General features: G+C 35.2%; 2 protein-coding genes across 3 annotated transcripts; one reads left to right on the top strand and one right to left on the bottom strand.

The window, feature by feature from the left end:
• Positions 1 to 17,633: 17,633 nt before the first annotated feature.
• Positions 17,634 to 20,040, top strand: LOC145582081 (uncharacterized). 2 transcript variants are annotated; one of them, XR_014099747.1, is made up of 4 exons: positions 17,634 to 18,012; positions 18,423 to 18,537; positions 18,628 to 18,769; positions 19,880 to 20,040. XR_014099747.1 is itself a non-coding variant. In XM_081639112.1 (4 exons), the coding sequence occupies exons 1-3, from the start codon at positions 17,766 to 17,768 to the stop codon at positions 18,682 to 18,684; spliced, it is 396 nt and encodes a 131-aa protein (XP_081495238.1). In that variant the 5' UTR covers positions 17,634 to 17,765; the 3' UTR covers positions 18,685 to 18,769; positions 19,880 to 20,040. The 2 variants fall into 2 exon arrangements, 1 of the variants encoding a protein (XP_081495238.1); XM_081639112.1 differs by having other exon boundaries at positions 18,446 to 18,537.
• A 958-nt stretch (positions 20,041 to 20,998) lies between these two features.
• LOC145580984 (secreted RxLR effector protein 161-like) lies at positions 20,999 to 21,994 on the bottom strand. Its single transcript, XM_081638061.1, has 2 exons — positions 21,842 to 21,994; positions 20,999 to 21,520 (listed from the first exon to the last, which is right to left on the bottom strand). The coding sequence occupies exons 1-2, from the start codon at positions 21,992 to 21,994 to the stop codon at positions 20,999 to 21,001; spliced, it is 675 nt and encodes a 224-aa protein (XP_081494187.1).
• Positions 21,995 to 22,215: the final 221 nt, after the last annotated feature.

Here is a 22,215-nt window from a genome sequence, read left to right as displayed (position 1 = left end):
TTCGTACCCTGTTTATGAAAAACGTCAAGTCCATTTTTAGTTTGGTCCATAATATGGGTCCAATAATTGTGTAATTCGATGGGGCTTGAAAAGATATTTCCAAAGATATATTAAAAGCCCAATTCCGATGAATAATGTGGAAGTTATGGCCAAAGTACTAAACTGAGCCCAAACAGGATTCTACCTACGACCCAATTATCATGTGGAGGGTCTAAAGGCTTTAATCCCATTCCTAAACTAATTAGGATTAATTATAAGCTTCTATAAGTTTCTAAGAGATTTTCATTATCCTTTTTTGAAAAGATAAGATTAAAGAATTTGAAATTGAATGAAACTTCTCTTTTTGAGAGTCCTTGTTCTGTGCGAAATGGAATATATTCAGATAATATTTTCGTGACTCATAATTTTTATCCAAATTTTATATGGTTGGATAGCTCTTGAAATTATCTTTTCAATGATATATTATAATATTAATTCTGAGGTATAACAAAAAAGATATGAAAGTAATATGAAACTTTATCCAAAACTGACACCCTTCCACTATTTCGGCTATATCTTTTTATCAACAAAATATTTTATTCTGATTGAAATTGGTTTGAAAAGTATACTTCAAGAGCTTTCCAACAACATATTATATGACTTATTTCAACTTCTGGATCAAAAGTTATGATAAAAACAAAATTTGCAAAAAACTGTTTTTATCGCGACGCGATAATCTTATCGTGCCGGATAGTCCTATCGTGTCGAGATAGTCCCTACCTTGCTGTGTCAAAAGGAATTTTATTTCGATTCGAATTCTAACTCTATTCTATTCGTTTCCGAATGTTTTTCTCTATAAATAGGGTCGTATTTCCCCGTTTTAATCACCAACAATCATAAAAATCATCTAATTCTAATTCTCTCTCTCTAAGCTAGAAGCTAGTTCTTTCTCCCTTTTTCTAAGCCTAGCCTTTTCAAAATATAATACCGCATTCATGAGACTTAGACGCATCTAACCAAGCTCGAAGTTTCCTTCGCCCTAGACGTGAAAGGTTGATAATATCTGAGGGTTTGGTCCCAAATCTCTATTTCAATTATTTAAATTAATTGTTTGATTTAATATTTTCCTTAAAGTAACTAACGTGTGTATTGTTTTGATAGAAAGAGATACGAGGCAACAAACTAAGTTGTTTTATTTCTCTATATCTTTAGAAAGCATGCTTAGATTATATTAATTCCTTGTATCATGTTAGGGTGTTATTTATTGCTTTCTAGTATCATGATTAGGTTGCTTCCTATTTTCTTCTATCATGCTAGTATCATGTTAGGAATAAAGCTTTGATTTTTATTGTTTAGTGACATGCTAGGATTTGTTATTAATCTTGTTAGTATCATGCCTAGGGTCTTGCTAATAATATTATTATGCTTCATTGCGATTCTTATTATGATGATTGTTGTTATTATGTTGCTTGATATTATCGTTATTGCTTGATCACGCCCTCTCTTGCAGGATTAAAGGGAATTTGTACTTAAAATCACGCTTAATAAGATAATTAATAGTTTTATTTATGCTAATGTGATTTTAATTCAAGTGATCGCCAATAATATTTTTGTTTGTGCATTAATATTCAACCAACATAGACTAAGCAAGTTTTTGGATTAATATATTGGTTGCATGTTAGTCAGAAAGCGCACATGAATATGAGAAGAATAAAGTAGAGGCCTACTTAGGGCAGGTTCAATTTCTTTTATGTTGGATTTGTACCTTCATCCCCGAATATCCAATCATGGTTTCAGACCACTATGGAGTTTGCGATCTTATGGATCGTGAAGGGGTGTAACCTTAACCCTGTGAATGGTTTAAAAGTTCCTAAAACTTCTTGGCGACTCTTTTTCTCTAGTTCCCTTCCTTTTGTACGCCACCATGCTTAAGTGTATGTTCACAGTGGGGCCCAAGTGTGGGATGCTTGAAATATTCCCTACAGCTCTATACTAGTTATACTCTCCAATCTTTAGAGTAAATTGAAGATGGAAACAACAACTATACACTAAGATTAGTTTTTGACGTTGAACTTGAAAATGGCTCGAATATGTTTTATGTTTGTAGTTTGTTTCTATGGCCAAGTTTAGTTGCGAACTTAGTTTTCAATGGAACAAAATGACTATTAAATCATTGTGACACGTTTGAAAATGGCAAGGCTCGAGATCTACGTAAACCGTTTGTAGTTTAGGTGATTCTCGAAAGTAACTCGAATGACATGAATCTCTCATTTTGTTTATTGTGGATATTGGGGCCCCCATGTGTCGGGTTATGCGCATTCTTGCTATTTCACAAGTCTTGGAGCCCCAATTTGGGGTAGTTCTAATGACTTGCTTTTGTTTAGGCCATTCATATCATCATGATGTTGGAATGAGCCTATGTATCCCATGTTTTTGTGTTTTTGAGAACATTTTAGGACACTGACATGGCTGACGCCTTTTAGCTAAGGCCGTGTTTAAGGAAGCAAGTTAGTTCCTTGCTAGTTTTATAAACCAAAAACAATTATAGTTAAGGTTTAGTAATCTTTACCTTATGTCTAAACGTTTGTAAAGATCATTGTGGTGATTTTATTCTCAAAGTTGATTTTAGAACATCAAATATTTTCTTTGTTCTTTTCAATCTTTGATTTTGGTCTTGTAGGTGGTTTGTTTACCATCCCTAAGCCAATATTCGCCGGATGACTAGGCGAGAACAAGTTTGAGTCAAGGAGAAGTCGAATATTAGTTCATTCCTTTTGGAAATATTTATGTATATAAATGTATTATTCAAACGGTTATTGAGAATCTGAAAATTTATTCATTTGCGAAATGAATTAAAAATTCAGAAAGGAAATTTTGAAGACTATTTATTTTATTAGAAATATGTTATTTCGAACTAGAATTCAAAATTTGGAGAGGGTTCAATTTCATGAAAGTTTGTTTTGAAAATAAAATAAAGAAACTTTTTTTAGTAGGCAAAATACATAATCATATTATTTTCAAAATTGGACCCAAAATGGAAAGAAAAGTCTAGCTCGTAATTGAGTGTGACTTTTTTGTCAAAGATTGATGAAGTTAAGTTGTAATTTGCAACTTATTTCAACAAAGATATGAAAATGTGACCAAACTTTCGTATGTATAACCTTGTTGTCTCTCCTTTTTTTAGTGTTTGTTATCATTGTCATATTTTGTTAATTGAAAGTGAAGTTCTTCCAATAAAACAGATGCCGTAGTTTGAAAATGAATATTTATCAAAATTAGGTTTGATGGCGTGTTAGAATAATTTATAAAATAATTCGAATTACTTTCCAAAATATGGTCTCATTTCAAAACGAAAGTTAAGATGAGATCTATATTTTTAATTCATAGCCCCCAAGTGTAGACTTAGGTGGCTTTTGGAATTCATGTGTACATATGCTAGGGGATGTTTTTCATGTTTATTTGAAGTCCCAAGATTTTCATTTTCAATTTGTGGAATATTGCATATGTTTATCATGAACTGGTTGATAAAGTAATTACATAATTAATTATCTTGGTCAAATAATAGGAAGTGATATTCTTCGCTTCGTCATGTAGAGTTATTAAGATGACTCGTAATAAGCTTTGCATGGCATTGATTTCGTAGCATAAATAGTTTGTTCAAATCTGTAAATAGAGGAAAGTAGAGATGTCTTGGCTTTTTTGAGCCCCCAAAGAGCAAAAATTTGTTACCATTTTTGGAGTTTTAATTTGCTAATAGGAGGGATTATCCCGACTTACCCCCAAAAAAGAAATGAACAAAAATGACGAATTTGCATAAAAAGGAAGAGAAATCCAACTTTCCCGTAGAAGAATAAAGAAAGAGAATTAAACATGTTTTTGAAAAGGATTATTGACTGAACAGTTGAATCATCGTAATGACTTGGTAGTAAGGTATACGTGTAATAGCGATAACGATCATTTTTTCATGTAGCGATCATGTTTAATCAATGTTCCTCGCTTAGAGAGGATGAAGATATCCCACGTAGGAGGACATATTAGTTGCTCATGATAAGTGAAAAGACCAATGCTCAAGACCTGTAAAAGACATCTAAAGTTGACGTCGAGGCTGTCGATATATCAAATCAATTTACTGTATTAACTCGTTTTTTTTCTAGGCAATGTATATAGAACTTGAATAACCTTGGTAATAAATAGCCCTATTTTTTAAAAAAAAAATAAGATGATTGTGTTTTTAAAGTGATAGTCATCTCATTTTGCTTGGCAAAAGATATGGAAAACATCGAATTTAGTTTGATTCGATTGCTTTACTAAAATGGTGTCGTCAAGCCATTGGCTATCAAATCAACCAATTTGTTTGATTTTTTTATGTGACTTTGCAATCATTACTTAACACTTCATGCATTTTATGTATGGGCATAACTACTCAATAGTAGGTCAATATGTGCAAAGGCCTAAGGTTGGCCATATTTTCGTGGAATGATGATTTTTGTGGTACAAGATTATGGTCTACCTCAAGGAGAGCCTTTCCAGGGTTGTAACGGGGCTAGGCTCAAGGTTATAAAAAATGGACAGGCTCAAGTATACTCCTTTAATCCCTTACTTTTGGTGCTTCTCAAATTAAATCCTTTAACTTTGTGTGACAATTCTTACATTAGGTGCCTTTTCCCTTGTCTTATCTCTTTTTTTCTTCTTCTTTCTTCCTCTCTCTCTCTCTCTTTTTGACAAGTTTGGTTTTGGGTTTAGAAATATTTTTGCATTCAATCTTTTTTGTTTTGGGTTTAGACTAACTTTGTGTCCCCCTTTTATGTTTCGTTCCCCCACTTTTTCATTTGTATCTATTTGCACCATTCCATCCCAAGATTTGGAATAATGTAGGTTGAATAAGTAAGGCTCAATTGACAAATCTCAAAAGGGCTAACAAAGGATGGATTGTTCTAAGGTTATTAACATGAGATTATCTACGTGGAGTTTCAAGTTGCCTCCTGTGTTGGTGTAGTCATCATATCTCTTTTTAGTGGGCCAACAGATGGGCCTCTTTTCATCCAATACATCTTGTTAGCCAAAGCTCATCAAGATTCTAAAAGTGTTGAGTATGTATGCCTTTTTTGATATTACATATTTGCATGTATGTGTTTTATTTAATTCAATCTAATAACAACAAAGAGATTGAAAAGAGAACAAGATCGACGTACTTGAAAATATAATTTTTATTCATTAATTAATGGGAGTACATAATAAGTAGATTTGACAGTATAAATCTCTTAGTCCATCATAAGAAAAAAAAGAAAAAGAAACAAAACAAGACCTAGGGTGCTACATCTTTAATTGTTGACAACTTCTTGAGATTGTGTCTTCGAGCTTTGTCCATTTCCAACATAGGCGAAATCCTCTCTAAAACTCTAGGTCATCTATATGATTCATGGTTTCATCAAATCCCTTTCAATTAATGTTCCCACAGTATAGACTTTGTGAAATGTGTCTAAACTAAGGTATTGTAAATGTCACTTGTATGGTGGAGACACATTGTCTATAAACTTTGGGACAAGTTCATGATCTGGAGGTCTTTGTGAAAGAAGAGCAACCTTTGATCGCCACCTGGAACAGAAGTCAATAAAGCCTTCTTCTTCCTCTTGCTTAAGCAATTCAAGATCGCGCAAGATAGTTGTGAGCTCGATGTTGTCTCCATATTGGGCAAAAAACGCTTTTACAACGTCACTTCAAGTGAAAATTTGTTTTGCATCGAGGTTATAAAACCATGATCTAGAAGTTGGGTCCAATAAAAGAGTAAAAGTACATGCATATAAGCTATGGTCAACCCCTTTGAATGCCATAAATCCAATAAAGCTCATTAAGTGAGTCCTAGGATTGTCTGTAGCCTTAAAGGTTGGTAAATCCGTAGTCAAGAACTTTTCTGGGAGAGTCTTGCCACTAGGTTGTGGTGCAAGCTCATAATTGAAGTACTTATTCCCTGAGCTAGCTCGAAGGACAAGTTTCTCCAAGGTCTCTACTCTTTCGGCTCTTGCTTTTTCTTGCAGAATGTTTTCTTTTTCTTTTTCTGCTTTTATTTTAGCCTTTTTTGCTTTATTATGAGCCTTCATTTGGGCTTCTTCTTCTCGTAGGGCCTTTAGGTTTTGGAGTTCCTTTCTAAGTTTCTCCAATACTGCTTTGTCACCCATGATTGGACTAGTATGCGAATGTGGAAGACGATCTAGTAATGTGTATCACGAGAAATTGAGCGCGTTCACTTAAACCTTTTCTGCCAAGCATTTAAATAATGAATCAACATCAAAATGATTGTTTTATTTCTTTTTTTTTTAAATCCTTGTAATACGAATTCACTTTAAGCAAGTTTGTTGATGAAGAATGTCAAAAAATTCATGAACAATCATTAATGGAATGTCATGATTTGTGTTGACTTCAACAAGGTAATCATCTAAGGATTTTACTTAAAGTGAATTGTTTTCGAAAAAAAAGGGAGAAGAGAAAGAAAGGGTGTAGACACCCAAATGTGTCTCCCCAAAAACAAACCCAGTGATGAATAATTTTCACGTCATTTGATTGTCGAACGAAGTGAAAGTGTGAAGAGTCTAGTGATGTGGATGTTTTTATTAAAATATCTCTCTTTCTGTTTTTGAAAATATTTCTTTTCTTATACTCTATTTATGAAAATAGTCAGTCCAATTTGGTTGGGTCCATGGTAAGGGTCCAATAATAGTGTAGTTGGATTGGGCTCAAAAAGAGCTTCCAATGATATATTATAAGCCCAATTCCGATGAATAATGAGGAAGTTATGGATTATATTAAATTGGGCTCAAAATGATTTTTATATGTGGCGCAATGATCTAGAGGAGGGCCTATTAGTTATTATTCCTAAGGTTATTAGGATTGATTTAACCTTCTAGAATATTTAGAAGGTTCCTTTTTAATTCTAATGAGATTAGGATTGATAATTATATTTTAAAGAGTTTTATTTTGAATAAAATATGTGATTTGGTACAAATATGATTTTAATCTGCTTAACGCGGAATTTGCTGCTTAATCATATTAAGAAGAGGATTCCATACAAAAGCGCGTTTTATCTTTTAATTAGCGCCAAATGACAAAGTTTGTCGCCTGGCGCTAACATCTGTCGCCTGGCGCTGATGTCTGTTGCCTGGCGCTGATGTCTGTTGCCTGGTGACAGATGCTAGTTTTATTCCGAATAGGACTTGATTTGTTTCGGACTATTTTCTTATAAATAGGGGTCGTATCTCCTCCGTTATCATTAATCAATTATCATCAATCATCAACAATCCATCATCTCTCTCTATTCTCTCTCTAAAAGCTAGTTGCTCTCTCTCTATTCTTTTTCTAAACCTTCCCCTCTCACAAAATTCCACATTCACAAGTTCTAGAAACACCTAGCCAAGTTCGAAGTTGCCTTCTCCCTAAACGTGAAAGGTTTATAATTTCTGAGGGTTTGGTCCCAAATTCCTATTTCAATTATTTAATTTAATTGTTTGATTTTATTATTTTCCTTGAAGTTACTAACGCGTGTATTTTGTTATTAGAAAGAGATACGAGGCATCCAAGTAAGTAATTTAATTATTCTTTTGATATAAGAATCATGCTTTGATTATTTTAATTCCTAGTATCATGTTAGGATGTTTTTATTGCTTCCTAGTATCATGTTTAGGGTAATAACTAAAATCTCTAATATCATGCATGTTTTTATGATGCTTCCTATTTCTTTTCTAATATCATGTTAGTATCATGTTAGGGCTAAAGATTTGATTTTTAATGTTTAGTGACATGCTAGGATTTGTTATTAATCTCTCTCTCTCTCTTTTTTTTTTTTTTTTTTTTTGTGAGGCAATCATCCCAAGTAAGGTTCTCAGGAGTTTCTTTTTAAACCATAGAAGAGGTAAATAAATTATACTCTTAAATTAAGGTTGATCAATTACAACTAAAAAAATGATGAACACGAAAATAGGCACGTTTAAGAATGGGAATATTGATGACGTCCTATTAGGCACGTAAACGAATTATCATAATCGAAAATAGAATTGCGTGCAATTTTCCATCTTGCGCTAAGGTGGAAAGTGAAACTACAAGAGTAGCATCTGCCACATGCGTTTTTTTGTTTTCACGAATACGCAAAAAGATCGATAAAAAACATGTTTTTGCATTTTTTGTAAAAGGCGATCAAAGTAAAAGTAACTAAGTTAAACAACGTTGTTAGCCAAAGAGATATTTTTAGCATCTACTTAACGATTAACCTTGAAGCGGTAATATCGTTTTCTCCGTATAACATTGCCCGTAATGAGTCAAAGTCAACATTGAACAGTGGGCGCGCGCAAGTCATAGAGTTGCGCGGAAGAGTCGCGCGCAACTTCTGGACTTACTCTTAGAGGGTGTGCGCAACTTTGATTGTTACGTGCGCCACCTAGTAGGTTCGATTTCTCTTTTTTTTTTTTTTTTTTTTTTTTGTCGAATCACATTTTTTGCAAATTTTTTTAATATCTCTAGGTAATAAGTTGGAATTAATTAGATTAGACACGAAGGACATAATAAGCATTTATTCATGTAGTTACATAAGCACATAAAAGGAACTGTCAAAGCATACAATGCTATTTTAAGGTCAAGGCTTGGGTGTCCAAAGGTACCATAACTTAAGGGACGATGCACGAATCAATCACTCAACGTGTTGACCCATGACATATCCCTCCCAACATTTTGTTGGCGATATGGGTGGGATGATTGTTATTGATTTTGGGATAGAAGCCTAGTGTTGGCAGCCCCTAGTCAATGAGCCAATCCCCAATGGTGAAAAAGGAAGATATTATGCATTCAAGTCTCACTCTCTAACTAGAGATTATCCAAGTTTGTTCTCGTTACAACCCATAGGTAACCTAGTGTTGGAAACCTTGAACCATAACTAAGAACTAATCTTGCAACCTCTAAATCCCCAGTGGTGTCGCCACTGTAAGGAGGGTGTGCCCATCGTAGGGGATTCTTCTCCTTAAAGTCCCATGGCCCTTTAAAAGCCTAGGACTTTACACTTGTTCGGGTGTATTAGGATTTGAATTCCTGACTGTTTGGGGACCTTGTATTAGAATTGATCCTATCATTACGCTTTTTTGTAAGAAACAAGTAGGAGTCGCCAATGAGTTCTACGCAAACTCATAAACCTCGTTCATGCCTTTCTCCCAAGTAGAGTTCAAGGGATATTTAGCACGAATCATAAGTTTACCCATGCCCAAATTGGTCTATGTGTACCAGAAATGAGTTCGGGAGCGAGGGTACTAAAATAACATTTCTTTTAGGGAGGAATCGCTATTCTAACCCTAGTGCGGCCTCTACTAGCTCTTCCTTTTTCACAATTTCATCACCAAAAAATATATGCAACGTGGCTCCTAAAATCTAAGTTAGTTGATTTTATTTACAAGCATTAATCACGTAGGAATTACATTGCAAAAGTCTTTATTCTTTTTTTATTCAAATTCGTGAAAAGAATAAACAATGTTTGCCTTGACTTAGGTGATAAAACAATCAATTAATTATTCAAATTCTAGTCTTGATTAACACAAGGATACTATGTGAATTAAATTAATTAAAATTTTGTTTAAAGTGATCAAACAACAATATTTATTCAATTAAAGTTATTTAAACAATAAAAGAAAAGTGATTTATCTAAGTGCTCAGGAAATTAACCGTTCTTCTTTTATGTTAAATCTCCGTTTAATGCGTTTATGGACTTTCTTTCTTCTTCATACCTCCAAGGATTTCAATGGATTCAATTAGGGTTGGAAAGTATTTGGGAAGAGAGAAGAAAAGTAGTATGATAGTAAGAGAACTTAAGAGATTAGGGTTTTGAGAATGCTAGGGTTAGAATTCTGATTTTTCTGTCCTTTTTTGGGTTAAACAAAGACTCCTATTTATAGGCGTAGGACTCTAGGGTTAGGGTTTAAGAGCCGCGCCTCTAGGTGGTGCGCGCAACTCTTTGAGTCGTGCTGGTTGCCGCGCGCATCTCAATGACTTGCGCGCGCCTGGCGCGCTCAACACACTGAGTTGCGCTCGATGCAGTTTGCCTTATTCGAAAATGCGTTTTTAAAACTTCCATAACTTTTGATTGTGAAGTCAGATTAAGGCGTGTGAGATATCATAGGAAAGATCTGAATGTCTACTTTCTAATTCCATTAGAATTAGGTTTAAATATGTTATGTATAAAAAGATATGTCCATTGGAGTGTAAGGGTGTTGGTTTTTGGTCCCGGTTTAGTTTTTTTATCATAAATTCTTCGTTTTAACTCGGAATTGGGCTTATAATATACCGTTGGAAAGATCTTTGAAAGGGATATCCATCTGTATTGGCCTTTCATAGAAATTTGATGGTTGTTTTATCTAATTGGCTCGTTTTTTTAACAATGTAAGCTCCATTGGATCCAATCATTGCATTAAACATCATTTAGGCATGTTATTAATCAAGTTTAAACATGTATGAGCACATTTTAGGCCTAATTAATAATCGGACAAGGCTTTAAATAACTTGGTCTCAAATATGGATTTTAACTTACTTCATAATGCTTTTTGTAGTCTATACACACTTCAACTTTGATTTTGCATGAAGAACGGATTTTTGTAACATCATCGCACTTCATGTCGGGACAAGAGGCCAAAAGTAGGTGTCTACAACAACTTATAATGTTTCTAATTTCTATGGATTTCTTAAAAAGTCGATTCCATACCATTTAATCGCAATAAATTGAAACAAAGTTGATTCCATACCATTTAATTGCAATAAATTAAAACAAAGTTCATTTCAAACCGCTTAGAACCTGAACTCATACCATTTATTTGCATGCATTCCATGTGTCATTTTCTATGTTCAACTCCTTGGATCGGACCATTATAAATTAAGTCAAATAATCTTACATATTCTCAACTTCTTACATTATTTCTCAAAGAAATCCACAACCGAAATGTTCAAAATATTGATAGTCATAATATTAAATTTTGGAGTCACAAATCATCCATTTGTGAAATCTTATCCTTGATTTCCTTCAAAATTTATGTGAAAATAGAAAATGCATTAAGTTACGATATTCTTTATGTAGATTGTCATGGAGGTGGTAGACATTTTGGGATAATGAGTATACCAAAGAATGGTAATTTTAAATTTTCATTAAGAACCGAGCTTGTTAAACAAGTTACCTATATATGTAACATCACAAGCCTTAGTCAGGGTCATATAACTAATTACATAATTTTTTTCTTAATATGCTAGAAAGATGTAGGGAAATTGGTGATAGATAGTGTCCACCAATTTTTGAAATTAGGAAACATGTTGAAGGAGTGAATCAATCCCTTCTGGTGTTAACACCAAAGGTCAAGGTTCCATTAATGGTAAATTAATTTAGGCCAATCAGTTTATGCAACACATACAGTGTATAAGTGCATTTCAATTGCCTTGTCAACAGGATTAAGGTAATCCTTCCAAAACTTATCACTGAAAATCAACATGATTTTATTCTAAGGAGATATATGGAAGATAATGTTCTTCTAAGCCATGAACTTATGCATCTTATAAACTCAAGAAAAGGTTCGAACTATACGGTAGTTAAAATTGATATGTCAAAGGCATATGATAGAGTAGGCTGCCTCTTTCTCCTTAAATTAATGCAGGCTTATGGGTTCTCGAGTCACTGGATCAGAACGATTTCATATTGTATCTTAATAGTGAGTTTTCAAGGCAGTCATTAACAGGAAAACCACAGATTACTTCTCTCCTTTATACGCGTATATGTTTATCTTCTATATGGATATCCTCTCTAGAATGATGACCCTGGCAAAGGATATAAATCAATTCAAAGGTTTAGAAGTATCTAGAAGATCTCCTTCGATTTCACACTTATTCTTCGCAGATGATGCCATGCTTTTCTTTAAAGCAATTGAGGAATCATATTTATGCATCAGAGACATTCTTCATACGTTTGGTAAAGCTTCTGGCCAACAACTAAATCTGATCTCCAGCTAGAAGTTCTTTGTGAAATTCTCTCTACGGGTCGACATTAGCACATAGTTATCCCCAAAAAGAATTCTAGCCATGGCTGAGACTGAACACATGGGGATTCATCTAGGAGCACCAATTGATATTCAGGGAAAGGAAAGCTCTTCGTTTTAATTCTTGGTTAACAAGGTGTTGGAAAAGGTTTTCTCTTGGGCCTCCTTGCGTATATCCCAAGCAGAAAAATTAATAATAATTAAATAGTATTAGTAAGTATTTCGGCTCATGTCATGAAATGCCTGAAACTTCCGCAAAGCATTGTAAACAAAATTGACTCCCTTATCACAAGGTTTTGGTGGTCCAACAATGGGAATAAAGGTATGCACTAGGTGATTAAAGCGACAATTCAACTCCCCAAGAGTATGGCAGGTCTTTGCATTCAAGTTACGTTAACTCTTAATGATGCCCTCATGTTTAAACAAGCAACAAGGATGCACCTGAACCCACAACATTTGCTCTCAAGAGTGCATATAGAGATTTTTAACCATGCGGAATATGTAATTTAACTAGGCCTTATGAGAAATTATGGTGCCCTTCAACGGGAAGGTCAAGCTTGCAAAATGTGACCAGTTCCTTCAAGAAGGGCTTTGCTTGGAAAGTGGGCAATGGGAAAGACATTAAAGCTATTAGTATACCTTGCATTAATGGGGAAAAACCCCAATTTCAAACTCGAATTAGACTCTAGGAGTGTCGCTAAGAGGGAAGGTAAATCACTTTATCCACAGGGATTTTGCTTCTTGGAACGTAGGAAAAGTTAGGGAATGTTTTGACTGGAATAACACAAGGTCAAGTCTGTCCATGGAGCTTCCCTGTATTATGGAGGTCAATTTCCTTAACCAGAAATACCACCCGTCGGGTACGTTCACTGTTAAAACTGGTTACTACTTCCTCACAAAGGAACAAGGGGCAGGAAATATGGCTTTCTCTTTAGGAGAGTAGAAATTTATGAAGCTCATCTGGAGGATGAATATTTAGCCGAAATGGAAAATATTTTTGTGGAAAATTTTTCATGATGGCATTGCAATAAAAGACAACATAGCTAAAATTAAACTGGCATACAAGTTGAGGAAACTTGTGTGTCTTGTTGAGTGGACAAGGAAGATAACCAACATATTTTTAGGTTTTGTAATCTAGCAAAGGAGGTCTGGGAGAATAGCTCCCTGACAATTTGCTCTGACTTTACTGGTTTCAACTCATTAAGAATTTGGATCCAACACTATATCTTGCTATTTCATAGCGAGGATGGTAAGTGAAAGGAATGGTGTCCTTCGAACAAGTGTATTATTCCGATAGAGAATTCGGAGCTATTCGAAAGCTATTTATTCAGTAAGTTCAAGTGATCGGAATGCCTCGGTGGAGGCCGCTTCCGATTAGTTATGTTAATGCATAATTAATATTACAGCTTAATCTTGACTGAACCCATCGGGCCACACCCAAGCAACTAACGATCTGACACGACGAATTAATTCGGAAGGAATTAATGAGTCGCTCGAGTAATAAATATTTAGATGTCGGAAATCAAGCTTGGAGCGTCAAAACCGAGCGTCACAAGTCGAGTCGAATAACTAAAAGGCGAGACGGTAAAATCACTAATTAATCAACAATTTACCGAAATACCCCTAGCATCGGAATGCCCCGAGCAAACCGAGTGCTGCGGGCATTTGGTATAACAAGGTGGCTAGCATGCGCACTAAGCCGAGCCTAGGCTGATTGGCTAGGTGCTGCGCCAAGCTAGCGCACCAATGCTAGCAAGGCTGCCAGCACATGGCTAGTAAGCCATGCTAGGATGTGCGGGGCAACCGCAGTAATGAGATAGCAGTGCTAGCTAGCTAGTAGTGCACTAGCGTGCAAGCATTACTAGCAGCGATGCGTGCATGGCACTACAGCCAGCCGCATAGCCACGCGTAGCAACAAGCCAGCCGCGCACACCAAGCGTCAGCTAGGCTGCTTGGGTGCCAAGGCTCAGCCTGCCACGTGGCAGCAGCCCATTGGGGCATTTGGCATTAAGGGAGCCGGTTTTAGGAGCCTTGGGGATCAAGTATTGGTCCCCCCTTTTCCCTTGTAGTCCTTACCTAACCCGTCCTCTTAGAATGCCACTTGTTGATTAATTAATTGTTGGTTATTTTCTTTTGGTTTTCTTTTAAAAATAAAAGGAGAACATTGATTTTACCAACTCTCCCACATTGATGGGTGAGTGGATTTCTCACTTGATTTTCCCTATAAATATTCCACTTGGGAATTGGGAAAACTCACTTAAGTAAGAGTTTGAAAAAGCATCTCCACTTGAAAGAAAACCTTTAAACTCATTAATTATTTGAGTAGTCTTTTTGGTCGGACTTGGCTAACCTCCAAGTAGTAGAATGGTCGGGTTACGTTGTAGGTGGACTCCGTTGGAGGTCATCACCCTTTGTGAGACTTCACTTTCTCAAGTAAGAGCTCCATTTGGTTTAGCGAAGCACGCTTCAAGGGTAATTTAGCCTTTTTCTCTATTCTTGTTATTTATGCATTTTTGTTATATTAATTATGAGTTTTTCCTTGGGCTCAGGTTTTATTTTTCGCGATGAGTCGAACTCATCGAAACCCAACAGTAAGTATGGTACCTATAACATTAGGTTTATTGCTAATTTATGGGGTTTATGGAAGACTAGGAATGCAAGGATTTCAATGGTGTCAATGGGGCTAAAAGGTTAGTCACAGAATTCATCAACTTGGCAATGCAAGATCATGAAACTTTCAGCCAAAGTGAAGGGAATAGTAATAATAATATAAACAACTCAAGGGAAGATCCAATCCTTCCTCCGAGTTGTAATTCTGTGCAATTGGGAAAAGAAAGGACTGGTTATCACTACTAGAAAACAGTTGAATTTCGATGAAATTTTTTCGTCAAAAAGACCCCGTTTTTCGTCGAGAAACCAAATTCCGACGGAAATTCAGTCAAAACCGGTTGTCGGAAAACCTTTTGTAGGAAAAACGACATATTCCCTCGGAATTTAAGTTGTTGGACAAGATTTCTCTCTGCCGGAAACTCCGTTGGAAATTTACGACGGACATTTATCCGCCAGAAAGTTCCGACGGGATTTCCGTCAGAAAAGTCATTTAAAGAAACAAAAAAAAAGTAAAAAGCCTATCCCGACCCCTAATCCGTAACTCCTCTCCTCCAAACCCACAACCTACCTCCACCGAACCCCCCCACCACAACCCAGATCCACCACCAAAACCCACAACGACCCAGATCCACTATAACCCACCACCGCCGAAACCCCTACAACCCACAAGGACCCAAATCCACCACTACAACCCACAACCCACTAACCAAAACCCTTAACCCACAACCCACTAACCGAAACCCTTAACCCATAACCCACTAACCGAAACCCCTAACCTAGAACCTACTAACCGAAACCCCTAACCCACAAAGACTAACAACCCACCACCACCACCGAAATCCCTAACCCAAATCTGCACCCACCACAACCAAAAACCCACCTTATTTCACCACCCCTCATCCCTTCCAACCACCGCAATTTAAGCACACCACCATAAAAATAAAGAAAAAAAACCCAAACCAAGTTAAAAGATAGAAAAATAAGACACACCTCACATTCCACCGAAAAAACGTCTAATTTGGGTTTTAAAAGTCAAATTCGACCATGAAAAGTTTAGATCTAGAGTTTTCATGGTCGAATTTGACCTGAAAAACCTTAAGTTGATGGTGTTCATAATTTAAACCTCGAATTTGGCGTTCATTGATGGTGAGGCGAGCTAGTGGCGAGGAGAAATACAAGAAAGAGGAGAGGAGAGAGAAAGGGCGACGAGAAGAGTAAAGGAAAGAGAGGAGAAGAGGGGAGAACGAAGGAGAGAAGAGGGGAGAATGAAGGAGAAGAGTAGAGAGAAGGAAAAGAGTAGAAATAGAGAAGAGGAGAGAGTAAGAGAGGCAGAAACAAGAGAGAAAGGGGGAAGGGCTGCATTTTAGGGTTTAGGAAAAAGGATTTTAATTTTTTAAAATTATATTCCTACGAAAAATTCTGTTGGAAATTTCCGATGGACTATAAATCTGTCGGAAATTGTAAATTACGACGGAAAATTACGTCTGAAAGCACATATATACCAACGGAATTTATTTCCGTCAGAAATTTCCGACGGAATTTTCGAATTCGTCGAAAATAATCGACAGAACATAAATCCGTCGGAAATTTCGCTTTTTTCAACAGAATTTCAGGTTCGTCGGAACCAGTCCGTCGGAATTCGCCTGATTTCTCGTAGTGTATGACAACTTCATTGTGGAAATGAATGGGTCGTGGGTTAAGAACACAACGAGGGCAGGGATTGGATGGGCAGTCATGGGTAGTGGCCATGATAATGCGGCAAATAAGGGTGATAAACATGGTGCAGCAGCATCAGCACTCCAATGTGAGGCATGGGCTTGCCTTGAAGCAATGAAATGGGCTCGAGCGAATGGTAAGCAAGGGATTCTCATCCTCTCAGATGCTCTTTCCCTCTTTAAGAATCTTCAAGACAGACTAGGTAAGGATATTTTGATTACTTGGATGACTAAGGAAATCAGGGAAGTGGGTGCCTCGTTCTAGAGGTGCACAATTTTAAAAGCTCAACGAGACCAAGTGCAAACGTCAGACGACATAGCTAAAAGTTCCGTGTTACCCTCTCTAATTATTTGTAGTTTGTTTTGGTTAGAAATTTGCTATTGTAAAAAAAAGGATTACAGTTTGACCGACACATAATTTTAAGCATTGAATTAACTTAAATAAACTAAGCAGAAATAGAGTAGTTGGAGTATAAAAAAATTGTAAAAGAAAGATAGCAGGGTTAATAATTGAAAAGTAATGAATGTGATCGGAAATAAATACAGTAATAAAAAAAAAATTAGTACTAGGTTTGAGTGAGGACCATAAAGATAGAGTGATATAATATTAAAATATAATTATTTTCCAAAAAAAGAAATTAATTGCATTTGATAAGTGTGATAAAGAAAGTATGTCAATTTCTAAAACATAAGAATTACTCGAATGCGGAGTATAATTTTAAGTGAACCCCTCACGGCCTCACATGTCAGTAGCTGGAAGTTCACATGACGTAGGGTACATAGTCTTCTTGGCCGGTTGCCATTTTTCAAATATGTACTCATATTATTATTATATGTTACAACTCACTACTTTGATCGGTCATCATTTTTGCTAGTGTCCACCACAAGCTGACCAATCCAGCCTTCCAGGTGCTACATATTGACAGAAAGGACCAATTAATATTCTTTCATCCACTAAAAATAAGAGGTTACCCAATCAAACTACAAAAAAATGGCATGTTAGCACGATATATTAGGAGTACTCATAATTATTAACTAGAAAAATAATAACAATAATAATTATAATAATTTAGCTGGCCATGTGTGAAGCTTAAACCTATATATAAACCCCCTTTGTCCCGTGTGTTACTCTCCATCATTCCAAACAACTAATACCATAAAATTACATCCTCAAATCTAGCTAACTACCAAATTTTATGTACTTGTAAGTGTACCATCAATTAAAGATCTAGTGCTTACAACAACACATTTTATTTGTATGATTTATATCAACTTCGTTGATAATTAATCTCTCTTTTGTTTCCTCGCAACCATCCTTAACTCCCCCCTCCCTCTAGTGGGAGGTAAGGGTGATCTGGAGGTGCAAAAGTGAGATCGATCATATTGATATTGGTATTGATATTCGTATACGTTTCGTGCAATGGAAACGATGATGCAATGGGAAAATGGTATGATGATAAAGAATAAGCCGACATCGATATCATCTTCATATTCATATATGGAGTCTGAAGTCATAATGTCCAAGTTTTGTCAAGGGATATCGAGGGTCCTCTCCAAATGGAATGGCTTGCAAATGGCCATCCAAAATGAATGGGGTGGCCATGATTCTAACCAAAAGTCCCAACAACTTGTTTTTGATATCTTCTCTTGGTTTTGTCAATCTAAAGGTATTTATTTCATTTTTGTCTATTTTTTCTTAAATTTAATTGATTTTTATGTGTCTCATTTATGTTAATTTTCAATTGACTTAATTTATCATCATCAATATGCTTAACAATATATTTTACGGAGTAATTAATAATCAAAAGTTAATACTTTTAAAATACACGCCGAGATAAATCTAATAATACGTAAAACTCTACATAAATTTATGTACTTCGTAATTTTATATATATATATTGAAGATTTCTTGTTATTAATTTTTAATTTGCTTGTCGAATTGAGAATAAAACAACTAGAGATACAAAAGGAATTGAAGGGAGTATTTAATTAATGATATAATTTACTCATTTTTCAAAAAAAATAAAATTTTATTGAATTTTTAGTGCATTTTCCCCTGTTTTTCTCCTTTTAATAGGTATCATTTTGTTACAATTTCAGGTTCATTAAGTGTAGAAGAATTAGAAAATTTTCTACATGAAACTATGTTATTTTCTTTCAACACAGACATTGAAGATGGAAGCATTGAAGAGGTATATTAATTTTATGAGATTTCCTTAACATCAAAAGAAATATTATTATAAGAAAATAGGTCAAATTAAAACTAAAATGGTTAATTACAGGTTGCAGAGCAATTGATGAACATGCATGAAGGATGCCTGAATGGGTGCTATACATAAGTTGCAACTTTCAAGCCAAGTCATCAAATCTACTAATTACTTCAACTTGAAGATCAACTAGTATAGTAGGGTGCTCAAAGCTGAGGTAAACAATTGATTAATCTCTTTAATTATGCATTTTCAAGTGGTTATAAAACAGTGGCGGATCCAGGAATTATACCTAGGGGGTTCGAACTTCATCAAACACCCGAAATCCGAATGCACTGATATAAATCGGGTATTCAAGTATAAAATAGAGTGTTCAAATAAATACCAATACACAAGTACATAACAAAATAAGTCCAGATTCCAAAAAAAAATGCAAAATAATTATTAAAAAAAAATTTGAAATTAATTTTTGAGATTTGTTTCAAAAATGCTTTAAACTTTTCAGGGTCGCACAGTACAATAATATAATTAGAAAAAAAAAAAAAAAACATTAATCAGTACTACACTACTCTACTGCCCATTTAAGTATTTAACAGTTAACAATACAATTAGAAAAGTACACAACAAAACAATCAACATACTAACAATTAAAAAATTGAAATACTCAAAAACAGATTATTCATTATTAGATTTACAATATACAATTAAAAAACAATATACAATTGACAAATTAACACTTAGAAAAAAGATTAACAATGTTCAATTTAAACAAGTGAAAAACATATTAAAATATTTTAGATTTTGAAAAAAAAAAAAAATAATAAAAAAAAACTGAGAAGTACAGCAGCACGAAATTGCAAAATATTCAGCTTATAAAGGAGGTGGACTTGATTTCGTTATCTGAATGGCCCATAAGCTGCTCGATTGCAAAGGTGAAAAAAAAAAAGAAGAACGCGTTACTATAAGTCTCGAACACGGGACCTTCAGTCCAAAATTTACTATCTTATCCAACTGAGCTGCGCGGCCAACATTTTATATATTTGTTTTGAATATAATTTATATAGTTTTTCTGTTTTTTTTTTTTTTAATAAAATTTCCATTTTTTTTTCCGGATCTAACGGGGTTCAGTTGAACCCCCTGAACCCCCGCTGGATCCGCCACTGTTATAAAATGATACTTTCCTTCATTCAAATAAAATTATCCTTGCATTCTACTACTACATCATAACTTCTCTCAAAATGAATATGAATAATAACATTTTCACAAGCAAGTACTTAACGATATTAGGCACTTTATTTATTTTTCTTAATGTATCTACATACTACAGGACATAACAATGATGAGGACCTATTCGTTGAAAACTTGGAATGGGCAAGAAACAATCAAGGAGTACTCCCTCTGATCTTTTTGGTTTAATTTCTTAGAGTCGTATTATTTTTGACAGGTGCATCAAGATCCGTATCCATGTATTGTGTAGGGTAGACTACACAAATTAGAGAGTTTGTAAAATTGTAATATTGCCATGTATAATGTCATGGTACTTGAAATTCAATAGAGTGCTAGACTGATCTCAAGTTTTTGCGATTTGTACTGATTGATTTTAGTTCATTCAATGATTTTTTTTATCAAATCTTTTAGTTTTTAGCTCTTTTCTTTTTCGAAGTCATAAACTAATCATCTAACATTCTAACCAATTTCAATTGCATGCCTAACATATTGTTGATTGCTCATTTCATACAATCGACCCGGTAATCCACCAAGGTTTATAGATAAAAGTATTTAAGAAAAATCTTAGATTAAACTGAAATTCTTATATATGGCTGGCCACACCGTGTGACCAACAATCATAGAGTTATTTCATTAGGACTAACTTGATTAGTATTATAGGGTTAGGATACTTAGTCAATGTTACAAGGGTTATTCAATCAGTTTTATAGGGGTCACTTAGTCAGTGTTAACGGGTTACTTAATTAGTATTATAGGGGTTTGTTAAACAATTGTGTTTAATTTGTTCTCTGTATTTCTCGTTGTCAATATCATGGCCGTATACAATATATATAGCTAGGTATACTTGGAGGGCGAGGCCAAGTATCCTAAGATAACTCACAAAATACTCTAGGATATATTTTACAATATTCACAATTATCCTATTTCCTAAAATATATCCCAATACTCCCCCTCAAGTTGGAGCAGCCAAATTTCTAATGCCTAACTTGAGAAGAAGAAACTCGAATTTTACCTTTTCCAAGGCCTTGGTGAAGATACTGAAGTGTTGTAGGAACATAAGAAGGAGATATAGTACCATCCATTATCGCATCCCGTACAAATGGCAATCTACCTCAATATGCTTTGTGCGCTCATGGAACATTGGATTCTGAGCAATATACAAAGCAGATTGACTATTACAAAATAGACGCATCCCATTCTCATGACACACACCTAAGTCTCAAAGTAGTTGTTTCAACCACTTTAATTCACAAGTTACACCGTTCATGGAATGATATTCCGCTTCTGCCAAGCTCTTAGCCACCGTGGGTTGCTTTTTGGTCTTCCATGACACAGGAGATAGACCAAGTAGCACAAGCCAACTAGTCAATGATCGGCGAGATAATGGACAACTCGCCCAATCCGAATCACACCATCCTTCCAACTGTAAAGCACTATCATATCGCAATAGAATACCTTGACCTGGATTTTTGTTCAAATACCGCACAACTCGCAGAGCTGTAGACCAGTGCTCTACTCTAGGACTTTGCATAAACTGTGATAATATATGAACTGAATATGTCAAGTCGGGTCTGGTCACAGATAAGTATATCAATCGATCAACCAGTCTTCGATACTTCTCAACATCTTTCAACAGTTCACCTGTTGCCTGAGCCAACCTATGATGTTGTTCCATAGGAAACTCCGCAGGCTTCACATTAGTTAATCCCGACTTTGCAATAATATCCTTGGCATACTTCCTCTAAGAAATAAAAAAATCCCTGTTTATTCCGGGCTACCTCTAGAGCCAATAAATATTTCAGAGTTCCCAAGTCTTTCATTTTGAAACAACTTCCCAAATATGCTTTAATATTAATCAAAGCAGCCTTGTCATTGCTTGCAATGATTAAATCATCGACATACACTAATACATTCACCTGTAAATTCCCTTTTATTAAAGTAAATAACGAATAATCAAATATGACTGGCTAAAGCCATAATTTTTCAACGCGGTAGTCAGTTTTGCAAACAAACACCGAAGAGCCTATTTAAAACCATACAATGATTTTCTCCTCCTGCAAACTTTGTCAGAGTTATTATTTTCAAAACCAGGAGGAATTTTTATGTACACCTCTTCCTCTAGATCACCATGTAGAAAAGCATTGTGGACATCAATTTGATGAACCTCCCAATTTTTCAGAGCAGCAACAGCAAGAAACATTCGTACTATTGTCATTTTTGCTACCAGGGCAAAGGTCTCATTGTAGTCTAGACCCTCTACTTGATGATTACCAAATATGACAAACCTCGCCTTCAATCACTGCAAATTTCCATGTTCATCATTTTTCTCTTTGTAGACCCATTTACTGCTAAGCGCTTTCTTCCCGGGTGGAAATTTTTCTAGAGTCCAAGTACCTTGTTTTTCTAGAGCCCAAATTTCATCAGACATCGCTTTGT

Source organism: Chenopodium album, chromosome 15 (genome assembly GCF_948465745.1).
Source record: "Chenopodium album chromosome 15, dcCheAlbu1.1, whole genome shotgun sequence".
Taxonomy (NCBI): domain Eukaryota; kingdom Viridiplantae; phylum Streptophyta; class Magnoliopsida; order Caryophyllales; family Amaranthaceae; genus Chenopodium; species Chenopodium album.
The sequence above is the reverse complement of the archived record's forward strand: the minus strand, read 5'-3'. Positions and strand labels throughout refer to the sequence as shown.

Coding starts and splice junctions, on each gene's coding strand:
- LOC145580984 (XM_081638061.1), bottom strand. CDS start 21,994: ATGACAATAGTACGAATGTTTCTTGCTGTTGCTGCTCTGAAAAATTGG. Junction 21,521..21,841: donor AAAATAATAACTCTGACAAA/GTTTGCAGGAGG, acceptor TTTATTTCTTAG/AGGAAGTATGCCAAGGATAT.
- LOC145582081 (XM_081639112.1), top strand. CDS start 17,766: ATGGAAACGATGATGCAATGGGAAAATGGTATGATGATAAAGAATAAG. Junction 18,013..18,445: donor TTGGTTTTGTCAATCTAAAG/GTATTTATTTCA, acceptor TTACAATTTCAG/GTTCATTAAGTGTAGAAGAA. Junction 18,538..18,627: donor AAGATGGAAGCATTGAAGAG/GTATATTAATTT, acceptor GGTTAATTACAG/GTTGCAGAGCAATTGATGAA.